The following is a 17,570-nucleotide window of genomic DNA, read 5'->3' as shown; positions in this document are numbered from 1 at the left end:
TTATTTTTATTCGATTTATTTGCATAACTTTAGGGCACTGTTCGGCACCGCTTTAGCAAACCATAGCCAATTGTTCCACCGCGCTGGACGTCAATTTAGAATACATGGAACATTTTTGTTCAATAATATGTCAGCTATTTTTGTTCTTAAATAGCATAAATTCAGGGCTTTTTTTTTAGGATATATATACATATCTTTCAATATACGATGGTCAACGGGGGCTTCGAGCCCGAGCTCGCAACTTTCTTGGGGACCTAGTCAGCCCAATGCTGATCATGCCACTTATGCTTCGTATTAATTTTGCTTTGTGCCGCCTATGACGCAATAGGTGCGATGGCAGCATGAATACTAAACAGTTACACAAAACAGTTTGTGAAAATGCCGGCGGCGTGAGCAACACATCCGGGTCCGAACGGGTCAAAGGTCCCGGAGAGGGAAGATATCGAACATTTGGAACTGTGAGCGATGGATAAGAAATTACATAAAAACACAAAAAAGAAACTCAACGAATGGCAAATTGATTTTCCAAATCGTCAAAGGTATATCTACATGACATTCAACTGTCAAGCGCAATTATTTTTATTAGAACATTGTAGAATCCGTTCATAGCTTTTGGGCTAACCAACTTTCCTAGCTGATTTTTGTATCGCATTGTTAGACAACACTTGAGCAACTTCACTTACATTCACTTACAATGTAAGTGAATGTATCTAATTTCCAGAGGCAAAGTTTTTTTACTGTGTGGGTGTATCTTAGATCTCGCAAGCATGCTAAATTAATTTCAAGTCTAAGCTAATACAAATATTTTACTCTGCTTGATGCACACAGACGGTAATGGATAAGTTGAAAGCAAACGTATTTTCTACTACGAAACGCGTTCTGTTTTTCTGTATTTTCTATAAGGACGTGCAAACTTATGCTCCATTTCGTTAGAATAATTTCCAAAATGCCATTAACGTTCTCAGTTATCTAGCTCCAAGCACCTTGCTTGCTCTTGATTGTATGGCGAAAATAATAACAACCATTCCTGTAGACCTTAATTTTATTTAATGTCATGCTTCATCCTGGTAAGTATAAAATCATCACCAGCGGCTCCTCGCTGCAGCAGCACGAAGTGCGTTTTCGAACTTGCGCGGCATAAGAGCCTAGACTATGTAGTCTAGGCTAAAGGTATGGGAAGTATTAAATGAGAAGCAAAAACGTCATAGACAGAATTCTGTAATTATTGGAACGAAGTGTTTTTTGCAAGTACCACAGAACCATAACCTGGGCTCGTTCTAAATTTACAAACTTACTTAATAGCATTAATCAAATTTTCATCTCAAAAATTTCGATATTTTTATAAACATACTTCGTGATTGTCGAAACAGCGGTTTTAGCGGTTTTTAGCGAACACAACGACATGGTTTGACATGAGGATGAAGAGAACTTCCGCCTGAAGGTCTTCTATAGCAGCTATAATTGAAAGCATAGCAGCTGTAAGCATTGTCCGCAAACCTGTCTATATTGCGATTGGGCTTAAATTAGGCCTGCGCGGAAGGCTTAAATATTTACGTTGAATTACGATATGAGCCGAAGAAGTATCTAGTTACTATTTATGACATCGCTATTGCTTAATATGAAGAGTATAGAGTTCGTGCGCAAGCCATGGAAATAACAGAAAAAGTCAACGACATAGTAGCTAATCTTATTTTTCCACCCATGCAATTTTCGCCTGACGCAAGGAAGCGTTTCCACGAGATTTGGCTGATTACTTGTGAAAGGTACTCCTATTGCGTACTAACCTGGCCGATTGATTCTAGACTGGACTTTCCGTCTTGTTTGTATACGCATGTCGGTTTGTCGAAAATTAAAATGCATTTATTATTAGAGAAATTATTAGAAAATTATTAGAGAAAATGCAACAAGTTGTGCCCCATTGCTACTTTTGGGTCATCGATGCAGTTGGCCATATACTACCGTAATGTAGTAGGAACTTTTGGTCTCCCTTGGGTCAAAAGCCCTCGGCTTCCTTAAGTGCCCGATTTGTCCGACTTAATACGTATTACTCGTGTCTTTTATTTAGTGGGACCTATAAAAACGAAGCCCTCGCCTTGCTTAAGTGCCTGATTTGTCCGACTTAATACGTATTATTGATCTCGATTGCCGATTCGTCACTGCAACAATTTACACTATATCTTTAGAAAGCGTTTTGCAGCAGGTTTGGGAGCAGAAGATTCATTATCAATGCCTGAGCAAGTCTCCTTCCCATAAAGAACAGCAAGAACTAATGCTGGGGGAGCTAGATCATCAAATGCAAAATGATATATTTCCGGGCAGGAAAACAAGCAGGGCTTCAGACGTGGGACATTCAAGGGATGCTTTATCCATCAGTTGTTATGAATGATGTAATCCGGTCGGGACCGCATTCCCTTCAAATATGTTTGTAAAGCTGTATACAAAGCTAAGCGAACAATATATCCAACGACTGAAAAGAAAGAGGAACGAGGATAGCTTTTCCGAAGTGGGACCTTCTACAATAACAGCTGCGTAGGTACCATAAGTTGATAAGCAGTTGTCAACCGAATTACCCTAGAAATTGTACGTAACTATATAGTAATATGTGAAACTAGCGGTCTTTAGCCGTCAACGTTAGCAAGCAAAACAGAGTTCATAGTGAGTGAACTCGACACAAACTCGTCCTACCTATACCGGAAGAATATGCTGCTAAAGTTTCCGAGAGATAGCTTTCGACTTTTGCCATATTGCCAGTCATCATGCGGACATTTCATTCGATTCTGGTGTTGGCTAGTATGAACCCGCGCTGCGCAGCCACTGGCTTTTATCACGTCATGGTATCTTTGTCTGCATAACGCCTATTGCGTAAAACCGTATCACTTCTGAGATACGCGTCTAGCCTCCCTTACCAGTCAACCTTTTTCCGTCGATACTTAGTTAACGACTGAATGCTTTTTTCTGATACTTACTTCGGCGCTGACGATCACGTGAAATGAGACTTCACGCCGTCATCGATACTGACGATTGGTTTGGTGTGGCCTGCCTCCTGCGACAATCTGGCCCACAACCGTCCTATTTTTTGCAACGCTGGTGACTTCTGCTTTTTCGATCTTTTTTTTTTTTTGGAGGTTGAGGGCAAATGCATTATGCAGACCGGGCATAGGCAGGGCAAGTCTGCTCTAAGTCCGGTACTGTGGGACTCTCACCCACTAAACCCTGGACCCCTTTATCCGCTTGGGCCATGGCTCGGTATATTTTTGATATTACTTCGAAACCATGGCTTGCAGGAACGGTCATTTCATCTTCCTTCTCTTTGAGCCGTTCCAGTCCACCCTCCATTTTGGCCTTCCTCTTGAACATTTTCTCTAGCTCTCGAGGGAGGCCGTGCGCTCTGTAATACCTCTGGATGCGATTGTTTCGCGTTAGGCCCACGATTGTTTCGAGTGTGCCCTTCCACTATTCTCTTACGCCTCTTCCTTTCTAGTTGTTCTTTACTTTTTATCATTTCGTCGAAGGCCGTGACCTTGGCCCAGTTCTTCTTATCCTTGATCATCATGTTCACCATTTCCTTAGTACTGTTCTTTGTTCTTACTTCTCTATGTACCTGTTTGTCTCTGACCACCTTTAATGCCTGGCAGTGGAGTAGGGTGTGTTCTACTCCATCTTCCATGCCCGCCTCACAGAGCACGCAGGTATCCACTTGCGCTTTGCCAATCTTCTTCATGTATGTCTGGAACTGTCCGTGTCCCGACAGAACTTGGCAGGAGTAATATGTTAATTCTCCCTGTTTGCTGCAATACCACTTTCTGACATCTGGTATTAGGTGTCGGGTCCAGCTGCCTGGAGATTCTCCTCCTCCATAAGTGCGTGGATTTTCCCATTGCTGCTGCCATTTATTCATTGTTTCCTCCCTTGCTTTTTCGATCCGGCTCTCCGACACCTTACCGATATCCACGTCTCGTAGTTCGCTGGCTGTTACCGGTTTGGTGGGACGTATACTTCATCGATGCCACCAACTTGTGAACGAAATAATTATTGTTTAATAACAGCAATATATCGGCGATGATCCAGAGCTTAACCTGCATCTGTCTGACTTTGGTCGTTCTGAAGCCTTCGTAAACAACTTATGATACAGTACGCCTACTCACATCAAACATCGCAATGGAAACAAGGGGTGATCGGAAAACTGCCTCGCTTAACTTCGAAGTCTGCATTCTTGTGTATTTTCTGTTCCATTGTGCTGAGATCTGGCTCTGCTTCCTCTGCAACTCCATATTAGTTTTAGATGAGGGTAACCCAAAAAGCGTAGAATTTTGTCGCTGATTTTTTTCCACTTTCTGCAAATAGTTGAGTGTCGTTCATAATGATGACAGCCTATGTATGTATCTGTATATATATAGGCTCATAAATTGACGGGCTGTTTGTAGTAACGGCCATGCATTCATCTGCTACTTCTGGTATTGGACTAAAATCGATTTTAAAATTAATGTCAAATGTTATAAAAGATGGCATGCCTTTTAATGTTGGAGGATTTGAAAAAATGTATACCTAATATATATATATATATATAAAATGTGTGTCTAATTACTCTACAAGACTTCACTAATATACGCGGTTATCGAGAATCTCAGATGTTTTTCTTATAAAATGGATAATTATTTTTAGACCAAATTTCATGTTAAGTGAATAACTGAGATTATACTAGTGTTTATGAAAATATTGTTAGACAACACAGTATTTGCGTTATTTTGGTACTCGATATTCTAAAATAAATGCTAACAGTACTTAGTAAATTTGGCTGCAGGAGACTAGATCCGATTCGTTTTTTACATCCCGTAACAGATAAACATACATTACGCCGAAGCTCAAATCGTTATTTTTGAATCACTGAAATTCGAGTGACTTTACACGAATAAAATATACTTGAAAAGAAATTCACTTGACTACCTGCGCCCCCGTATTTTTTGAGTAAAAATGCGGTTTCAAGTTTAGCAGGTACTTTTTTACACGAAAAAAATATTGCTGAATTTAAATAGAACATTGATTAAACATTTCAATGTTCCGTCAAACTTTGCTTTTTCCTATTCCACCGGATCTCCTTTGGATAACAAAGAAGCTAAATAGCCAATTAGTTCCTTTGCGACAGTTTCATGTATTTCAAAGTTTACATTTAAATAAACTTGTTATATTGAGTTAAACTACCCTGGAGGTCATGCGGGTTATGCTGAGATAGGGCTATATAGGCCATTGTACCTTGGGCATATATGAATCCGCTGTTGAGAAATAAGTATTCTCAGAAAACAATACAGTTGGGGTCCGTGTATAAGTGTTCGTATTTTCACGTTCACTGAATTACATATCGTTGTTGTCAACAACAATTTTAAAAAGAGATTTAACTGCTTTATTAGCATCATTGATTCCACAGGAACATATTTTCGACATATGCACCATATTGTAGAAAGTCGTGATCATGGCTTAAGTCGACGATTATGGCTATCGTTATTGTGGCTATAGAGATGTCAGTGTCACCTAGCTAGGTCTGAAGAACGGCGCGCACATTGCCATTAGATCTTCTTAATTCACAAGCTTGCCACCCAAAGTCCGGCCTCATGTTGCGTAACAGAACTTCATGTGGCCCTACAATAGATGACTCACCCGACCTGTCAATAAATGATTGAAGAGCATTGTCTCCTTAAGTTAGAACCACAGCTCTTTGTATAAAAAGCACTTCTTCACATTCGTTGGTGGGCCATATAAGTCCACTTCTTGCTATATGAACCAGGGACATAGATGTCTTCAATCAAAATTTTTTCGAAAATAATTTGTAGTGAGCTTATTTCGGCCATTGTGGCACGGGTTGAGCAAATTGTTGCCTATTAGCCTCGCCCTCTTCGAAATGAAGCATCCGAATGGGAATCATATGTATTGGTTTATTTTTAAACAACATATTATGGTATATGAGTATACTAGAATACATTGGAAATATGTTGCGAAATGATTACGAAAAATACCTTTATTTGAACTAAATCACGAGCTTTGCTTCAGTGCTTCAAGACCAATAACAATAACAGGAAGCTTACGTTAAACTACATAGGTTTATCTAAAAAACAACTCCCAGTTGCCCAAGTAATAAAGGTTTTAATCGACATAAGAATTATATATAGAGAGTTCGAACTCTCCTCTTTCAAATTAGATTTATCTTGACAGTCAGTCAACTTCGCTGCGACGTACTTAGGCTGGAAAAAACCGAGGTTGCCTAGGTACGTACTAACTGTTCCGCTGAGTGAGTTTTTTCGTAATTGCTAATAATATTCGTGAAAGTCACTGAAGATAATTCTGCGATAGAAAAAAAAGACCGTCGTCGTACGCGGTCTTTAAAATCTGCTCATGGTTACTTGGTGGAATACTGCCGTATGGATCAGAGGTGGCGGTGGGTTGGTGCACTGTTTTGGTGGAGTACTTATTTCCAAAGCACTTCTACTGCGTCTCGTTAAAGAATAACGCAATCTGCTGGCCGTCCCTTCGCAGCCAGTCAGCGTTGTTTTCAATGCATTCGAGGGTTTGATGTACTATGCGTTCGCCTCCTTCGATCGGGTGCTGAAATCGTATGTACGTCATCAGTTTGCGAACCTTCGATTAATTAATTTAACAAACTGCAACTTTTGCTAGCTAGAACAACAAACGATCTGCACAGGTATACAGAGAAACAGATTAAACAGTAAACATTGATTATATTTAATTTTGTGTAACGTTTACCAACTGAGCTCATTTTATATGTTCTTTAAATGCATTTTCCTCATATTGCGGGAACCGTTTTATTTTCCTTCGCTTTTTTAAAACCGCAGGACATATATTATTCACCATTATTACATAGTATTCGATCATGCAGGTTGCAATGAAAGACGAATCAACTACTGGCTATTTTCGGTTAAGCATTAGCAATAGCTTACAATGCTCCGTTGCTAGTGTCTGTGCTACTAACCTTTTGAAAGAAAACCTGAAACTCCTTTGCTTTCTCTAGCGAGTGGAAGTTTTCTCCTACCCATGAAATTATAATGTGGAACAGCGATCCCGAATTGTACATTTTCTTATACCTAGGAAACGATCACGATATTGTTAGAGATAGATACACTTTATTGCTTATTCTGAATAACCCAAACCTTTAAGTTACCTAAGGTCCTTTAGGCGGTGTGCCGATAGATACACGGTTGCAGAGTGCTTATAGAAGATCAAAACGAAGTCAGTAATCTATCTCAAATAGCAATTAAATATATGATATACGAAAGATGACAGCACTTGGTTTATACCATTTATGAAAAGATAATTTTAAGTGATCACCTCATTACAATAATCGAACCCGAATAGCTGACATGAGTTACTCACTTTTCAAAGTTAGCGTTAAAGTGTGCCCAGGCAAGTTCTCTTCCAAGCGAGTGACCGGCTACTGATCCTATGACAAAGGGAAGGTCCTGACTGCGTACGGCATCGGAATCGGCATACTCTAAGGTCTATAAGAGATAAGTAAATATAGAAATATGTTACAAGACAACGCTGAGACCATTAGCCAAAAAAAGAACTAGCCGTAGATACTCTCTGATGTTTTCCTTACATGTATAGTTTGACTACCATTATAGAAGCAAACAAACAGTGACGAGGTGAATATAAGACTTAAATAAACTCTGTCGCGTATTCTTTGGCTATAACAATTCCGATCAATTTTATGATACATTTCTAAAAAATCTACCTAAAAAGTTAATTCCTAGTCACACGTACCTTCAATAACAAATCCTTGCTTCGAGCAAACCCAAATGATGTTTGGATCCTGACGATTTCCTCTTGTAAATCAGTGGTCTTCACCAGCTTCATAAGCTCATCCCATAAAGCAGGCTGTTTATGGGCCTCCATAGCAACAGCTTTATACACAGCTTTTCGCACATCGGCTGGAATAGTACCCGATCCGGCTATATAATTATCAAATCGCCGTCGGGCTTCCGCAAGCACACTCTCGTCACCTAAAGTCACTAGCGCGTTCACCAGTTGCGTACGCAAGATTGCATCCGATGGCTCTATCGTTTAACAGAAACAATACGGTCGGTAGTCAGAGAACACCAATTAAAACGACGTTTTAGTGCGTTCATTGCATTGTAACGCTATGCAGACCAACTACCACCCTTTTTTTTTTTAAAGAATTATTGTCGCCCACCGAGCCATTCAGAATAGTATCCTGTAGACGTATAAAGATTCTCAAAAACTTGCCGCGGCAGTTGTTCCCGCTGGCATTAATCGAAAAAGATAAGACGCTTGAATTGTACTATAATAATAATAATAATAACGATAATTATATTAGTATTACTGTCTAATCAGTATAGAAAAACAAACAGGTTAATATGTGTACGTACTCTCGTCTGGTTTAATATCCCATCCAAGTTTTTGAAATATTCCCGATAACAGCTGTCGCGCGAAACAACTCAGCTTTTCGTGAAGTACCGGCTGATCATCCAGAAGCTGTGCAAGTTCGAGAAGGAAGTCTATGATTGATTCCAAGACGGACAATTCGGTTTCGTTACTATACGCCTGCGTCAATATGAGAAGTTCCTTCGTTGACGCATAACCGGCCTTCACCTAAAGACACCAGAGGGTGAAAACAGTAGCAAAGCAAGTAATCAGAATAGCTCAATTATATGGGAACCAGTAGATTTTTTCGACATCGACATTTGCATTGCTCAAGCGTTACCTGACAATACGTTACAGATAAGACGTTTAATCTATAAATTGTCATAACGTTTTTCAGTGGTGTCAAGTGCAAACTAACAAGGATCGTGTATAATATAAACGTGTGATAGGATGGCATAGCGGTAACCTGGACGCCTAGTGATCTGGTCGATCAGGTACAGAACCGTGTAAAATGATAACTTTTTGGGTACTCTTCCTGATTATTTACTCCTTTTTTTTCCGTCAAACATTAAAGCTTTGAAGAGAAGCGGAACAAGAATATTAGAAAGAAATGAATCTAATCTACGCTGTGATGAATTTATTCTTCGCTACATATCGAATCATATCAGTCCACGTATGGTCCCATACCGATGTCCCAGTGGCATAGTTTCTTGATGATTGATTGTGCATAGAGTCTCTGGCAGCGCTAATCACGAGCAATTAGCTAAATCAACAAGCTACACTCAAGACCACATATAACTATTCTATTGCAAGATACTGCTGAGATTTCTGGATACTAGAATTTTCAGTTTTTGCTCGAGAACACGTACGAGGGCAAAGAGATCTGAGTGTAAGGTGTACCGATCAACTGCAGATAGGCTCTTATCACGGATCGATGGCATCAGGGCGTCAAGCATTGGCTGATCGTAGTGGACGCGAAATACACCAAAAGCTCCGTAGTTAACCTGTTTAAAAACCAACAAAGGCCGCCCATAAAGTTATTCGTCGCTCCTCCACGCTATGTGATGGATCATGATGCTCAGTGATTTGGGAAATTGTTACAAAAGGATTAGAAATTCGTAAGTGAAGGAAAAACATTCAGTGAAACTGAGTGTTTTTATGGCACTGAATTCGTCTTTTTTATGAACGGTGCGCGTATCACATGGACTTCCGCACTTTATCGAACTACAACGCAGTTTTGCACTAGGAAAATTCATAGTAATCAACAGATACATATGCCGAAATGTGACATGGCTCACATGTATCCACGCAGCGTTGGCGCCATCTTTGATTTCAATTTCTTGTTCAGGAGAATCCAGCAATACTGTTGTCGTCTCAAGTCCAGCCGCACCAATCACAAGTGGGACCTGTGAATCACATTACCGAGTGTAGTGTACAAATTTGCCTGATTCGCTTTTCTGAACTAATACTTAACGGGAACATCGAACATTAAAACAGGCTTAGAAATATTTGTTTGGTATGATTTGACTATTTCAACATTATTTTATATTAAACATTTCAGAGAATTTGTAGCCCTTTACGAATCATAATGATTCGAACCGATATCCTTGAATCGCTAATCCCTGAACTGAAAACTTTTTTAAACTTTAGAACTATTTTTACGTTACATACCTTCCATTGTGGCTGGGGGCTTTTAGCGGATTTCTCGGCAGTTGCATAAAATTTCCTTTGCTTAATCTCCAGGATACGATTGGTACCGGATTCACGTGACTTCACCTATGTCAGCCATAAAACTAGAGGTAAGATCAGACGATACGAACTTTTAATAGTAAAAATTTCCCAATGGAGTCAGAGGACTGTCTAATCTTCTCCTACGCTAATATAAATTCGAGCTAATCAAGCGAGCCTAAAACCGACATGGCCTTTTCAGGACATAACGTTGCACTATGAATTAACGACAAAACGTAAAGGACCTACCGACAGAACAGGAAATCCCATTTGCTTAATCCAAGAATCCATCAGATCGTTAATATTCTGACCGCTTTTCTCGCTAATAGCTGCCCACAGATCCTCTGTTGTAGTGTTACCGTAGGCGTGTCGCGTCATGTACAGTTGCAGGCCGCTGCGGAAGGTCTGTCACGGGCATAATTATTATAAAGAAAAAATTGCATAATCATAAGAAAAAAAACAGGGATTTTGAGGACCCATGTGTAGTAACAAAATCGCGGTATTATTTATCATACACTGTATTCGTGGTGGATATTTCAACAGCTCTAAGCAGAGGTTGAGTAGAACTTAAAGCAAGTTCAAATAGTACTTTAAAGATTTCAACCTAAGTTTATTTTCTGTAAGTTAGTCTTTTACATAAGTTGTCCTTGTTTACATTGAAATACAGAAAGTTTAGAGGAAGCTTCTTGCTTATTATATAATGATTAAGCTTTAGTTGTTCTCCCATAGGCTTGTGGAGATTTCCGAACGCACTGTTATTGAGGACATAAATAACGTTTCCAGGTTCGGCTTTAAATATTCATGCATACTTTTCGCAATTAATGAAGAATCGCAGTAGATCTGACCGTTGATGGTGACTTAGTTCACTGATGATCATCGTACTTTACTCTGAAGATCAAACACTAACCTCTTTGCCAAGATAGTTACAGAGCATTGCTATAACAGAGGCTCCCTTTTGGTAGCAAATTGCATCGAAAATTTCTTCTACTTCATGGGGGTGGTGAACTTCCACTTCAATCGGATGAGAACTATCCAAAGCATCCAGCTGCAAATATTTTATTGTATCTGTTAAGTTTTTCTTTCTAATTGTTTACCGCTCGGCTATATTCAAACAAAAATGTACATTCAAGCCTACTTATTACTATGTGACGATTATGATTTAATAACATTGACTCGAAACTACGCAAACAGCAATCATCTATTTTTTTTTAAAGAAACCCTTACCTTAAGGGCAGGATGAATTACAGTAGACGGGAACTGCGTCATGATGTCGAACTCTGGCGCAAACACCGATGCAGAATACATCTGCATAAATTTAGCGAAACCTTCGTTTAACCAGAACGAAGTCCACCATTCCTGAAAATTTTCCAATGAGTACAAGGTCTAGATGGTGTTGTGCGGCACAGGGGCTATCGGTAACAAATCGTTATCTTTGGAAGTTATTACAATCAAGATCTGAGCATTTTTTGGGCACATCTGTATTTCAAATTTGGTGATACTGAAGCCACAAAATACGCGTTGATTTTTCTATGCTCCACAACTACATTTGCCGAAATAATAAGTAACTACTTTCCAACCCTTAATACATGCTCAAACATAAAGAGTCTTAATATATTAGCGGATAATTGGAACAGTGTGAGATACGCGAACACAGCACAATGTACAGGTTCCGTTGTATTTAGTTCATATCCATACTTTGAATATCGTAATAAGGCTAGCACAAAATAATCTTTATGCTTGTTGTGACCTATCCCTATAATTGATTTTAGAATAAATTCACCCATACTTCTACCTACGCTACCACAACGAGATGTTGATACTTTACCTATGAACGTATTACGTTTTGGATAATGGCATAACACACAAAATCCCGATCACTGTCAACATTAAAACAGCTCGAGGCCCAGTTGTCACTTAGTATTTACTCAACGATTAATTTTACTAGGGGCAAAGAGGAAGCAAAAGGTAGTTAACTTTTAATTATCATTTTGGCCTACGTATTACCGAAGGAGCTAAGCCCTTTTGATCTCAGATAATGTATCTTGGCAACCCTTGATAGATTCAAGCCGATAGAACTGAATTTATCCTTGATTAAGCAAAACTGCGTTTTATATTGACATAGTCGGATGTCCAGTACTGAACCACTCCGTCTACTCTGCGCAAACGGAATAAAAATCAGGGGAGCACAGAGGCTTGATAAGGTGACCATTAATGGAGCACGCAAGAATGTGTAAAAGACGACTGACTGAGGTTCTGGGAGACTTCACTATAAATTTAACCATAGATGTCACTATCATTTTTCTCAAGTATTTTCCAAGAATCTGTATATAATCGTACAGATATATAATCGAGATCGGCCAAACAGCCTGACTGCTCACCATTGTGACGAGGTTTCCAAACCACTGATGCGCCACCTCATGAGCAACTGTCATTATAATTCGCATTTTTGAATATGTGCTTGTATTAGCTGGATCCACCAGGATGCGTGTCTCCCTGTAGGCAAAAATTATTTTTTATTTGCACCGTTAGTATTGTTCCTATGAAACTGCAGCAATATATTCCGCGATGTCGCGTTTAAGTGTGTTTTATAACATAATATATTGTCCATTCACATAGGGTTTAACGAATTTGTTTTCTCGGTCAATAACACGGAAAGTATTTACACTAGGGTTAAGCGTTTTTCGTTGTACCTATACGTGATCAAGCCCCAGTTTTCCATGGCCCCCATGGAGAAGTCCGAAATGGCAATGCAGTCGCATTTGCTTAAAGGATACGGAGTCTGGAATACAGAGCGTTTTTAAACGAGAAGTTAACCAAAATTACTCGTATATATACTTTCAATGGGCTTATATATTAAAAGCTTCGAGATGGCTTTCGTTTCGTCGACACATAGATCTTATTTCTGAGCTGATCATATTTCAAGCAAAGCCTGAAGTGTAATTTTTTTATGGTAAACGTTATACAAAACCGCAGTCGCAAGTCGAAAAGAATTTGTTCACTTATTACTATAGAACTGCAATATTAAGCAACTACTTTTTTAACTATTCCGGATTCTAAAATTTTTCGAAATAAGCATTTCTTTTTATCGATAATTGAAATTGATGATTGAAATTTCTTGAATTACCCACGGATCCAGAAAACATACTAGAGATCTCGGAACTTTATATATCTCTGCATCCATCGATTTTCAGTAAGTACCTTGAAGTAATCTTCGTAGAAGTCGAACGATTTAATAGTGTAGTCCAATGCAAATCGACCTTGCTCCTTTTTGCCAGGAGGAGTGTAAACACGAATTCGGATTTTTCGCGCGCTAAATCCTTCGACATAGTCGTAATCACCCACAACAACTGCATTTGAAAATATGACAGAGAGAACAGAGGCATGGGAAAGACGTTGTAGAATTATAAGCGAATAAAACACCGTTCTTCGCTTTGTAACTATCGACCATTACTTGGAATCAAATTGCTAAGGACATAGAATTTACTTAAGAATAAATAATTGCGGTGCAGCTCCAGAAATCATTTAGAGTGTCAAAGACCTGTGTTATTAACCATTTGATAGACAATATTTCCTTATCCAGATGCCTTTTTAACGGAAACCAAGTAAACAACAAAATGAATTTTTTGTCTCTATGTTTTTAACTATCTTATTGTTAAAAAGCCTTTTCGAATCATCCGCAATAGGAAGTAAATTCAGAGGCACAGTGGAAATCTGTGAATTAATATTAAGTAAATGTAGCTAACGTAACTTTGTTCCTACATATATGCTAACAATTTTTGTAAACACTCACCACAAAGAAGGTAAGTGCTCATCCTGGGTGTAGGTTCAAATCGCGTCTCTATCCAGCCAGACTCGGTGGCGTCTTTTTCTTCCACGGGGGAAGTATTAGACAATACGAGAAATCCTTTTTTTGTGATTAAGGTCATCTCGAAAGTTGCCTTTAACGCCGGCTCATCCCAACAAGGAAACATACGTCGGCAATCACTCGGCTAATGTTTCAAAGGAACCGATCACAAGTATTGTTTCAAAATAATGGTGAAAATTTACAAATCAAATCTCCTCGCTTTTACAAAATGAAATTCGGGATCCAATAAAGAAATTGAACAACGTCAGAGGATAATTCTCTTCTGCCTACAAACGCTGAAAGAAATAGAAGGTCTGTCGCGCCTGCGTTGCTTTATTACTCAGCTTTGTCATTTCATAGACGTCTTTGACAAGTACCTAAGGTTATTACACAAACATAAATAGATACGTGGATAGCAATGGATCCCTATGACATACTTCGAAGTGGGTGGAAGCAGAGTAGACATCCTCGCCTTTTGCATTCTTGCTTTTACAGCGATATAGGCCGCGAAGTTTATCATTCAAGCTGCCCGCGAACGCGTACCGCAAGACATTTGCACCTAAAGATGATACAACCGGTAAAGTTTAGCGTAAATACGAAATAACAAATTGATCCAATGTGTGATCGATCTCAAAAACAGCGTAGATTTCCAAATTAATTTAAGGCATGTATTTGATATCTCTAGAATTCGTTAATGTAAGTTAAAAAAATAAAAACTTTATATCTTTTGGATATAGAACACAAGTAACAGCAATGAAAACGTTATCAGATGTTCATTAAGTGTTTTCGGGACTGCATCTATATACGGCAGCCTGCTAGCCTATATTTTTTCGTCGCCGCTCATTTTGCTTCAAAGCGAGCCACACGCCCAGATGGAGTGAATCTCCCCGAGCCACGTCAAACCACCACAATTAATCATTGAGCCGTTATTTGTTCCATTTTCTTTCGAAAAATCGCTTACCCTTTGGTACTAGTTCGTCCATAACGAATTCAACGCGATCCTCATCTTTGAGTTCCTTGATCTCTTTAGCAGCAATCTTGCTCTCACCACTTTGCAGTTCGACCCCGCTAACATTTAGCTCAATACTATCAAGCAGAATCGATGCGCAAGGCTCGTTTACCTACGCAGAATGTACAGGATCGAGTTCAGTTGAAAAATAGGACCAGTCATTTAAAGGAAGAACTCCTCGTTTAGCAACAGCGTAAGTTCTTATCATATCAGGCCTATAACAGCCAACCTACTCCTCTCATTCTGATTTTAAATGAATATCTTTTAAGTTCGCGGTAGACTTCGGCTAAATAATTGGCTATTGGTTATGGACTGAATATAAACATGCCGCCGCCGAGGACCGATGTAAATAAAGCTATTAAAAATTAAGGCAAAAATTATCGGAGGGAACCGCTAACAAATTGTAGTACATGTTATACATTAAGGGTATTTCAAGGAATTTGTCCTGTCAGGGCCATATAAGCCAAAACAAAAAATATTAGCGGAGAAGATGAATTTTACTCCGTGATTTTATTACCGGTGTAATACGCAAGCAGTTTAATAATTTTATTAGCGCTATGACAGAAGCATCCTGCTGCTAATCTGCAATTAGTTTTATGGCGAATTACTGAAGTAAGCATTTCTCAAGCAAAAAGTGTGAGGTTTAATGACATATGCCGCTTTATGTCAATTGTTTAATGTTGGAAATACAGATGTTAAACGATTTAATTATAATCAGCATCACAAATATTCTTCATGTGTTAGATTTATCGTGGAGCATCCCTAAATCGCTTACCTTTATGTTGGCTTCAACTGTACCGTCGAATTTACAGAGCTCGATATCAATTTTCAATGAGATCTTATAATGTTCTGGAAGAATATTCGTCCCGAGTCGCCTAAATTCTTTTTTGCCTGTTTGAGTCATTTTGCCTGTCTGTAAACAACACTTTGCAAAAATATAAGAAATATTTCGTTAACATGTTTAGAGTACGCTTTTAATCGAACAAATGCTGGAGAGTAAACGATATTACACTGAAATCAAAACTGAACACAAATTATGTGTGAGCGGATTTTAAGGTGATAAGATAAAATAGATAGCACAAATTACTCTGCCAAAAGACGGGCGCGTTGTAATGCCTGCGCCATTTAATCATTTCCTTTGCCTCGACAAGGTTACAAACCGAGACTACAAATTTAGAGTGTTAATTACCACACAGACAATACTCTTCTAGTTTTTGAATATTCAATTCGCGAAAATATCACATAATTAATGAACAAGTACGGCCATCAATAAACATATCTTGAAAAGCTTTCCAAACGATCTGTGAGTGCCATTATTTATGTTCATTTTTAGCAAAATGTATTGCACATTTTTAAGAAATCCTTGTTCAACTAAAGATAAAAATCAAGCTTAAGGAAACAAAATAGCAGCTCCTATTTTTGAAATTCGAGCGAGACGCATTTTTCTAAATAAATAAAAAAGTACTAGCCTTGTTAGGTTGTTTGTAGTACACGAATATGAGACCCTCACGGCTGCACAGTCATCTGCTTTATAGCATCAGCACTGATATTCCAGCTTTTTTAGCACTCCGAAAGCATACACGAGGGTGGCAATGCCGGGCGGTTTTGAAACACCGTTCAGCTACCTAATCAAAACAGACGCGCCCATAACGAAGGGAACCCGGAAGCTACGGATATAATATGTACACAGTTCCGTGTGCGTTGGGATCTACCTTTAATTCTATTAAATAGCCATCATAGTAAACGAATCTCAACTTGCCAACAATACTCGCTATAGTTTTTGTATAGAAAAACTCTGAAACTTATCGTGCAAAAAAATTAAAAATTAAAACGACGTTACCTTAGGCACGGGCCAGTTTTTGTTAGTATGTATAGATATAAATGAATTAATCACGGATTCATTGAAGCCAAATAGAATCCCCGCCAAATAAAGAGGTTAAACATTTTAAAATTCTTTTTTACTTCTACTAGCATTTTGCAAGACTAACATCGTTTTCTATATATACCCCATATATTTTCCTATGTGCATATGTAGTTTCTTTTATATATTGCCCAAATCGAGTGCTTGCTTATGATTTTTTTTAGATAAATGATACAATAATATGGGGGAGACGGGTTTAAACAATATGTAGAAAAACGTACAATAGGGAGCGAATTGAAAGTTCAAATTACGATATATTTTCGCAAAAAAACTATGTAGTTATAAATGCCTTCAAGTCTTCGTCAATGTTGCGCTCATCACATCTGTCTAGTACTGTCGATGCCAAAAAAGCTGTTTTAGACCTTTGCTGGGCTATTAGGTAGGTGAATCATTGATACCCTAGTTGAGCGTATAATTTTCGTCAATGGGCCATTGTCCGCTATCTTAAGTACGCTCAATTCCACCACCATGTTTTCTGTCTGGTCAAATAACTAATCAGAAAAATTTTCAACAAAGTGTGAAAAAGGTATGACTAATAGTTATAATTAAAATTAAGAGCTTGAGTGAAATGGTTGTGCAGTGTAATATTGAATACAAACTAAGCGACAATTTAGCAAAACCGTTTTCGTGTTAGCAACTGATTAACATTTATCAGTATAAACAATTCGATATACGTT

General features: G+C 38.6%; 1 protein-coding gene across 2 annotated transcripts; it reads right to left on the bottom strand.

Annotated features, from left to right (window-relative positions):
* Positions 1–6,115: 6,115 nt before the first annotated feature.
* LOC111247702 (puromycin-sensitive aminopeptidase-like) lies at positions 6,116–16,597 on the bottom strand. 2 transcript variants are annotated; one of them, XM_086983973.1, is made up of 19 exons: positions 16,438–16,597; positions 15,748–15,881; positions 14,925–15,084; positions 14,401–14,522; positions 13,910–14,108; positions 13,318–13,466; positions 12,810–12,898; positions 12,498–12,612; positions 11,344–11,475; positions 11,027–11,164; positions 10,369–10,524; positions 10,063–10,167; positions 9,690–9,797; positions 9,261–9,395; positions 8,397–8,619; positions 7,771–8,063; positions 7,381–7,505; positions 6,980–7,091; positions 6,116–6,594 (listed from the first exon to the last, which is right to left on the bottom strand). In XM_086983973.1, the coding sequence occupies exons 2-19, from the start codon at positions 15,874–15,876 to the stop codon at positions 6,475–6,477; spliced, it is 2,610 nt and encodes an 869-aa protein (XP_086840099.1). In that variant the 5' UTR covers positions 15,877–15,881; positions 16,438–16,597; the 3' UTR covers positions 6,116–6,474. The 2 variants fall into 2 exon arrangements, with proteins under 2 accessions (XP_086840099.1, XP_022654695.1); XM_022798960.2 differs by lacking the exon at positions 16,438–16,597 and having other exon boundaries at positions 15,748–15,897.
* Positions 16,598–17,570: the final 973 nt, after the last annotated feature.

This window comes from Varroa destructor, unplaced genomic scaffold, assembly GCF_002443255.2.
Source record: "Varroa destructor unplaced genomic scaffold, Vdes_3.0 BEIS01000003.1, whole genome shotgun sequence".
Taxonomy (NCBI): Eukaryota; Metazoa; Arthropoda; class Arachnida; order Mesostigmata; family Varroidae; genus Varroa; species Varroa destructor.
Note: the sequence above shows the minus strand (reverse complement) of the source record. Positions and strands in the feature narration are given on the sequence as shown.

Excerpts from the sequence above, each read along its gene's own strand:
- LOC111247702 (XM_086983973.1), bottom strand. The coding sequence starts at position 15,876 with ATGACTCAAACAGGCAAAAAAGAATTTAGGCGACTCGGGACGAATATT. Across the intron at positions 11,476-12,497 it reads TTGGAAACCTCGTCACAATG|GAATGGTGGACTTCGTTCTG; the intron begins GTGAGCAGTCAG and ends GAAAATTTTCAG. Across the intron at positions 8,064-8,396 it reads GGATATTAAACCAGACGAGA|AGCCATCGGATGCAATCTTG; the intron begins GTACGTACACAT and ends GTTAAACGATAG.